Source organism: Helianthus annuus, chromosome 9, assembly GCF_002127325.2.
Source record: "Helianthus annuus cultivar XRQ/B chromosome 9, HanXRQr2.0-SUNRISE, whole genome shotgun sequence".
Lineage (NCBI taxonomy): Eukaryota > Viridiplantae > Streptophyta > Magnoliopsida > Asterales > Asteraceae > Helianthus > Helianthus annuus.
In genome coordinates this window covers 119,917,266-119,925,464 of record NC_035441.2, presented here as the reverse complement: position 1 = coordinate 119,925,464, position 8,199 = coordinate 119,917,266, and the positions used below count along the sequence as shown (strand labels likewise).

At 34.4% G+C, this 8,199-nt stretch overlaps 1 protein-coding gene across 4 annotated transcripts; it reads right to left on the bottom strand.

Annotated features, from left to right (window-relative positions):
- Positions 1-374: 374 nt before the first annotated feature.
- On the bottom strand, positions 375-4,753 carry LOC110878397 (FGGY carbohydrate kinase domain-containing protein). 4 transcript variants are annotated; one of them, XR_004867063.1, is made up of 9 exons: positions 4,377-4,747; positions 4,126-4,226; positions 3,975-4,044; positions 3,806-3,876; positions 3,671-3,713; positions 2,779-2,858; positions 2,221-2,338; positions 1,432-1,610; positions 375-767 (listed from the first exon to the last, which is right to left on the bottom strand). XR_004867063.1 is itself a non-coding variant. In XM_022126695.2 (8 exons), the coding sequence occupies exons 1-8, from the start codon at positions 4,489-4,491 to the stop codon at positions 693-695; spliced, it is 777 nt and encodes a 258-aa protein (XP_021982387.1). In that variant the 5' UTR covers positions 4,492-4,749; the 3' UTR covers positions 375-692. The 4 variants fall into 4 exon arrangements, 2 of the variants coding, with proteins under 2 accessions (XP_021982387.1, XP_021982385.1); XM_022126695.2 differs by lacking the exon at positions 3,671-3,713 and having other exon boundaries at positions 4,158-4,226; positions 4,377-4,749; XM_022126693.2 differs by lacking the exon at positions 3,671-3,713 and having other exon boundaries at positions 375-751; positions 4,158-4,226.
- Positions 4,754-8,199: the final 3,446 nt, after the last annotated feature.

The following is an 8,199-nucleotide window of genomic DNA, read 5'->3' as shown; positions in this document are numbered from 1 at the left end:
GGTTTAATACCAGTACCAAATTTCTCGAACCAAAATATCTTCGGTACTGAAATTTGGCGTTTTCGGTACTTGTTTTTACCTTCAAATATCAGTCCGAATCAGTACCATTATCGAAACATATCGTACCAGATGTTTTCGATAACGATACCCAAATTGAAAGCTTTGAACTTAGTCGTAACGCCTATCAAAACAAATATCAAAACATATCGCCAAAGATCCACTTTTTATAAGACTCAGATGCAAATAACTGGTGAAGTGATCAATCAAACAACCGAATTTTTTTGATAAACCTAATGCAAATAACTGGTGATAAGAAAACTACTGTAATTTTGTTGCCCCAAATAACTGATGTACTAAAACTTATACATGAGGAATGATGAGAAAGAACTGAATATATATTAGATACAAAAGCGAAAAAACTTTATATATTAGATACAAAATTCGACAAGATAGATAGCAAATTGAGAAACTTATGGGTTTAATAAACATGATTAATGCTCATAAATCATTACCATCTCTTCATCCTGTTGCTTGCTATACTTGGATCGTTGACATACTGTTAAGAGATCTTATAGCTTATTCAAGTCATTCCTAAGAGCAATTTGTGCCAACTTAGGATCACTGAGTTAATCACATCTATGTTTGTCCACACCCACTGCAATTGACAATTTCACCTCCTGTTACATACAATTTCACCCACTGCTAATGTCCATCCACCTCCAAGCCATTGACCAAGATTCTTGCAGATTCCCTTTCATCCACAAAAGCTACAATATTAAGAATTAAGAATGCAATTCATAATCAAGTTTTAAAGTACACGGATGGTCCCTGTGGTTTATCATAATTTTGGATTTGGTCCCTAACTTTCCAAAAGTACACGGATGGTCCCTGTGGTTTATCATAATTTTGGATTTGGTCCCTAACTTTCCAAAAGTACACAGATGGTCCCTGTGGTTTGCAATTTGTAACGCATTTAGTCCCCAGCCAACAAATTTAAAGGTTCTAGCATGTCCAAGTTAGGGACTAAATGCGTTACACAGTGCAAACCACAAGGACCATCCATGTACTTTCGGAAAAATATGGGGACTAAATGCGTTACAATGTGCAAACCAAAGGGACCATCTGTGTACTTTTGGAAAGCTATGGACCAAATTCAAAATTTTGGTAAACCACAGGAACCATCCGTGTACTTTACTCCAATTTTTAGTGTTTGGATAAAGAGATTTTGCTTCTAATTATCTTATTATGTAAGTGTTAGATAATCAGTTTTGGGTAGTAATTAGTTTCACACCTGCTTTCCACGAAACAAATTATCAACGGATGAGATTAAGTTATCATTTTACTCGTTTCAGATAATCAGTTTTGGATTACTATTTCTTTGAAATCTGACGTATAAGGTGAACTATAAATCGACATTTAGCTACTTAATACCTTAGGTGGCTGCATTTCAGGAGAAATTGAACCACCGCAGTATTGTAGAACGGGTGAACTGAAGGAATTTATTCTTTCAGCTTGCTTTACGGCTCTATGATCCATCCATACTATTACATTTCTTCTTGTGTCACCACTCCAAGATACTGAAACAGGTTGACCTTCAGAATCGACAGCAACTTGCATAAAGAAACAAATCGATTGTTAAATCAAAGATCAAATCAGTAATGGTAAAGGTCGCAAAATGGGCGGGTTGAGCAATTCAGAAAATAATCTTAGTTTTTGAAGAAAATGATTTAGGAGGTCTTCTGCAAAAAAAAAAACACTTCGAGTAACTCTTGAGCATTGACCCATTATGAATCAGGCCAAATATAAAATTAAAGATTAACTTGCAGAGGTGGCAAAATGTTGGGGTGGGAGGGGGTTTGGCTAATGGGCCAGAACAAGTACTTTTTGGACAGGTTAAAATGGGTCGGTTGAACTGACCCACTATACTTTTTGCCTCAAAAAACTATTTAATTAGCGAGTCAAATATGATTATAATGAGGTTATTTAAAAACTTTTCTATTTTCTTTAATAAAATGATTAGGAAATTTATGCATTAAAAGAATGACACATTTAGAGTTTAGATGACTCTTGGTCCATTTGACCCGTATCCTTTTCAGCTAAATATTTACCTGTTTGGCCCGTTAGAGATAAAACTTAACCTGAATCATACATAAGTAAATAGGTCGAAATTGCCACCATTGATAACTAACTTCACAGCTAATAGAATTAGAATAAACTAACCAAGAGAGCATGTAGCTGCAAAACCGATGCCAATTACTTCTTCACCAGCAACATCAGAAAGGGATAAAGCTCTTTTAACAGCAGTGCAGATCGCAAGCCAGGTATCAGTTGAAGATTGCTGAAATTGCAAATTATTCAAAAAAAAAAAGAAAAAAAAAAGAAAAGCATAAAGAGCATGTCAAAATGTAGTGACATCCAGACAAATAAAACCGTATCTGTTATTTTCCTTTTTTGCATGAAAAGAGACGATCATTTCTTTACTTTCTTCTTTGCAAAATATTATTAGATGAATCCTACTACATAAGTCAACAACCAAACCTAAACAGAACATGACATTTTCAACAACTTTGTTTAACAATGTTAAATCAACATAAATCATTTCAAGGTTAATAAAATTAAGCACTTTTGAGACAACCAATCAGGTCAGTGTCCACTTATTAAAGGGTCTTGTGATGATGTAATATCATTTTTAGCATTATAATCCTGAATATAATTTTTTTTTAAATTCAAGCCTCATATATTGATGGCCTAAATTTCTACTGAAGAAACTGTTATCACCTCAACACAGTCACCTTCTTTCCAAATTTGTATCGGGCTGCTAGCAGAACCCAGAAGTTTCCCAGCCTCATCAAAAAGGCCTGCAACACACAGTAAATGATGAATACTGCAATACATAAAAAATATATCACTCGCTTTGTTTGTTAGAAATAATATACTCCCTTTATCACCCAAAAAAAATGCAAAACTTCCCATTTTGGGTCATTTAAAAGAATAAAAATTTCCTTTTTGGAAAATTTTTAATCCTATTTTAATTTTCTCCCCATTAGCAAACACATCAATTAGATAACTTATATTTTGGTCCACGGTATTTTTTTGCCTTTTAAGAGGCATTTTACTATTTTAGATATTGGTCAATAGCTAGTAGCTAGGATAAAAAACAACAATAAAACTATTGATCTGGGCAAATAACATTCCCCTATGCAAATCCATATTTTATATGCATTTTAAGCAATTCATCAGATTCTGTTTTGCATACATTCAATTAATGACCTGGATATACAACTTAATAGCCAAATACATATGCTAAACTAAAAAAGAATGAAGAAATTAACTAAAAAATATCATATTATAATAGCTAAAATCAGGGCAGTAGCAAAGCTTGAACCACCAAGGCCATCGTGTAAACCAACAGCAACCGCAAGAGCAGTTACCGTTGCAGAATGTCAGAATGTGATGAGGGCATGCCACCCGATCCTATAAGCCGCTTAGGGTCCCATCGGTGTTCCCTATACTTGCAATTCTACCAAATGATAATAAGACTCTTAAGATGTATCACTAAAACTAACCATCAATCGATTTCAAACATGTGCTAAAAGGAGGCATTTGGATCTCTATTCTAATCTTTTATTTGTAATTAACAAACGATTAGGTAACATAAACAAAAGCTTACCCTAAATGGATCTCCTCTTAGAGGCTGCATAAACATCAGGCTTCTTGCATTTTAACCATGAAAAGCAGAAATAAGGAAGAGCAAAATATAGGAAGACTAACCAACCAGGAAAGCTTTCAAAGCCAAATGACTAACCTGGCTTTTTTAGTGCCTCCACCTTCCATTTTATGCCCATAACCCCCCTCCCAAGTCCTACCTCACCAGGCCTGGAAATTTAAATTTAAACTATCACTGTAATTGAAAATGATTGAAAGGGCTTATTAGTAAAGTTCAACCCAACAGATAACTAATAGTCGTTGCCAACCTGTATTCCCGCATAACCTGCTTCTGTAGCCAGTTACCGGTGATGCCAAAACAGGTTTGGAACTGAAGATCTGACCAAACATTTGCAATAAAAAAAACAATGTCATAACATAAATCCCATAAACAACAAACACCAAAATAAACAAACTTACAAAATAACCAGGGCACTAAGTTCCGTCATTACATCTGAGATTCTGAGTTCCGTCATTACATCTGAGATTCTGAGTTTCGCCATTAAGCAAATCCCATCTAACTATACAAATCAACAATTGATCAAACAAAAAAACTATGGATACAGGACCAAAAATTACCGAGATGAAGAAACAAAAGTTTGATGTTCCTCCCTCTAATCACTGCTCTGTCACACACAACATTATAATAATTAAAGTTGAGTACAACTTACATGACTGGCTAGGACCAGAAATCATCAATTGTGGGAGAGAATTTGTTAGGGTTTCCAGCGTGCAAGATTGATGGATCGTACGACAACCACCATTGGGAGATTTGGGTGAAAACATGGAGACGACGAACTGTGATTTTGCTAGGGTTCGTGAAAAGAGAGGGTTATGATATGTGGATCTAATAATCAAATGTAATCACAATATTGACATGTTCGATGACTTCGTCGGTGATGATCTTCAGAGAGAGAGAGAGAGGAATCGATTGAAAGGGTCAGGAGGAGAGGAATCGCCGATTAGGGTTTCGGAGGAGAGGAATCGCCGTTTGATAGAGGAATCGCCGATTAGGATTGCTAAGAGCATTCACATCCAATCCATCAAATTATACATACACTAGTTTAAGAACCCGCGAGGTTCGCGGGTGGACTAAAACACAAATGAATAAGTTTAATTTATTGAAGCAGTCGTTTGAATTATATTTGCACTTTTAGGTCCAAGAAAACCTCAACGGATTATATTTGCACTTTTAGGTCCGTAACATCAAGATTATGACCACTTTCTAGCGGGACTCACTTTTCCACCTGAAAAAAAAAAGATTTATTAATTTAGAATAAGTTTTATCTCTTATAGAGTAACCGGTCGAATGATTTATTAATTTGACACACTCCTTAAATTTGCTTCAGACATGTGAATCCGAACACATGACCCGTTTAACCCGATTTTTTTATTCATATTTTGAAATTATAAAACTTATCATATTTAGAAACGTATATAAAACAACTATGCTTTGGTTGAGGTATGTCTTAATTATTGAAGAGGTCCCTTCTTTTTTTTTACCATTAACAAATAATAGTTTTGATGAGCTCAATAAATAAATGAGATTCAATGCCGTTGGTTAAAAAGAATTATCTCGATAATAATTTAATATATAAAATAAATCAACATAGTATTTATTATTAATATATATAAATAAATAATTCAATATAGTATTTATTAGTAATATTAATTCTAAGAAAGCATACACTAAAAATGCCCAAGTAAACCGCTAATTAGTATTGTATCAAAAATTATGGAATTGAAATTGTCCTTCAAAAATCTCTAATGGAGACATCATTTCATTGAAATAACTACCTAAGATATGCCGAGTTCTATGCATGAGGAGGCCCAAAGCTAGTGCCTTAGAATACTTACCCTTCAGCCGGCACTGACTCACAGTCAAATTTAAAGCATCACCAAAAAAGTTCCAAAGTACCGGGGTCACATCTACTTTAGGCGACAAAAAATCTAAAGCATAACGAGCCATTGCTCGTAATCCCATTGACCATATGAACCACATGACCAATTATTGCAAATATGTCGTCTCACTCATCATTCCAAAATCAAGAACCGCGAGTTTTCCTTCAGGTGTGGCTAAAATATTTCCGGGGTGTGGGTCCGCATGGAAATATGCGTATTCGAGTAACTGTCCGCATGGAAAAGTACCCCTTCTTTTAACCTAATTTGAGAGAATTTTACTCCCATATCAGAAGATTACCTCTATATTTCACAAAAATGTCATGTTTGGTCATTTATTATTTCTTTGATAATCAAAATTTCCAAACACTAAAGTACCTGATTATCTTATGAGTATGGTTTCAATAAGCAAAAGCTAGCACATCCAGGCACTACCTCCTACAAACTTTTTATTATAACTGATGATATGTTTTTTAACTCAGATTTAAAATCCCATGATACTTGTCAAAACACACATCCAAACACTCCAACTAATGAAATTCAAAGAGCATACATTATTAGTAAAGAAAACCAACCTGGATAAAAATTGAGCTCTTGATAAACTCTTCTTGCGAATACGTCAATTAACGCAACATCATCACTGCTAATTGTATAATCATATTTGTATATAAGTAAACCCAGGCCCCTTATAAGGTGAGGGTCTGGCCCAATTGCTTCTTCAATACCGGGCCTCTACACCTTCACAGCAACAAATTGGCTTGAATACCTAAGTTGAGCTTTATAAACTTGACCCAAACTGGCTGCAGCAATCGGAGACAATGATATTGATGAGTAAATGGAATCAAGTGAAAGCCCCAGCTCTCTTTTGATACATGCAAATGCTTCTGCATCCGAAAATGTTGGTAAAGCATCCTGCTCAGAGTTTAAGGCATACATAAAGATACATAAATAAAAGAAATCCACAAAAGACTAAGAAAAAACACCTATTTGACTCATTTTGCTAAAGCTACTCATACAAATAACTATTTGAAGTTAAGAAGATGACCTATAACACCACTGCACTCTTGTTGTAAATCTAAAACTGGCATTCTCTTTCTTTCATTAAGACCATGCATGCGGATACAGAAGCACTAAAAGGGATTCCAAAAAAATGACTTTAGCACCTACAGATTCTGCACTGTCACCAACTAAAGCACCTGATTATCTTATGAGTATGGTTTCAATAATCAAAAGATAGCACATCCAGGCACTACATCCTACAAACTTTTTATTACAACTGATGATATGCTTTTTTAACTCAGATTTAAAATCCCATGATACTTGTCAAAACACACATCCAAACACTCCAACTAATGAAATTCAAAGAGCATACATTATTAGTAAAGAAAACCAACCTGGATAAAAATTGAGCTCTTGATAAACTATTCTTGTGAATTCGTCAATTAACGCAACAACATCACTGCTAATTGTATAATCATATTTGTGTATAAGGAAACCCAGGCACCTCATAAGGTGAGGGTCTGACCCAATTGCTTCTTCAATACCGTGCCTCTGCACCTTCACAGCAACAAATTGTATAATCGTACTTGTATTTCAGACACCATTTGAGATTTTAAACATTAAATAGATGAATATATAAGAAAAACATCAAACATGAATTAAGATTTCAGATGAACATTAAAGATAGAGAAAAAAATCCTTACATGTAGAAGACGGGCGGAGATTAAAAACTAACACATTACTAATTTATTAAAAAAACCCAGATAAAATACAGTTTTGGCTGGCCTGATAAGACCGCGTGAGCTAGAATACACTTAAGTTTTATAGTAGTTGCTGAATGCATATCTAGAAAGCAAGAAACCTCTTCTGCATTCTCAAATAAAATATAAGTTGGGAGTTGATCAGGTACTCCTGCACATTATATTTTTTAAAATTAGTTAACATATAATATATTCAAAACACAACATATTAAATAACTAAACCAAGAAACAATACACACCAAGTGAGATTCCAAAATCTTGCACCAAGATCAACTTCTCCAAAAGATATATTTTTATTCGAGAAGCAGTTGTAGAAATATATATAATCAAATGATGTATAAGAAAACATTTCTTGATTAAATGATTAATAATCAAAGTTATACACTTACGTAATAGGAAGTTCAGGGAGAACACCAGAACAACACGGAATACATATGGCTGCCATTGAAAAGATCTTATATTACATTTTTGCGGCAACCGTGAGAAGAGGGAAGCAAAACCCTAATTGAGGATAAACATGAATGAGTAGGATGAAAAAGATCAAAACAAAAAAATAGAGAAACACATCACATACAATTACCGTGATTTTAGATTCAGCGAGTAGATCTGCAAATGGCAAATTGTGAAGTCGTATGCAAATTCGAACCCTAGAACTTCAATTTTGTGTAAAAAACAACATGAGAAAGGAAGAGCAAATATGAGAGGAAGATTCCAAACCTGACCTGCTGAAATCTTAAACCAGAAAATAAGATTATGGCTGCAACAATGCGATAATTGCAAAAGATCAGACCATCATAACATTCATCAGTATAATTACACCAATACTAATTGTATT

Excerpts from the sequence above, each read along its gene's own strand:
- LOC110878397 (XM_022126693.2), bottom strand. The coding sequence starts at position 4,491 with ATGTTTTCACCCAAATCTCCCAATGGTGGTTGTCGTACGATCCATCAA. Across the intron at positions 3,877-3,974 it reads CAGGTTATGCGGGAATACAG|GCCTGGTGAGGTAGGACTTG; the intron begins GTTGGCAACGAC and ends TTAAATTTCCAG. Across the intron at positions 2,859-3,805 it reads GGAGGCACTAAAAAAGCCAG|GCCTTTTTGATGAGGCTGGG; the intron begins GTTAGTCATTTG and ends TGTGTGTTGCAG.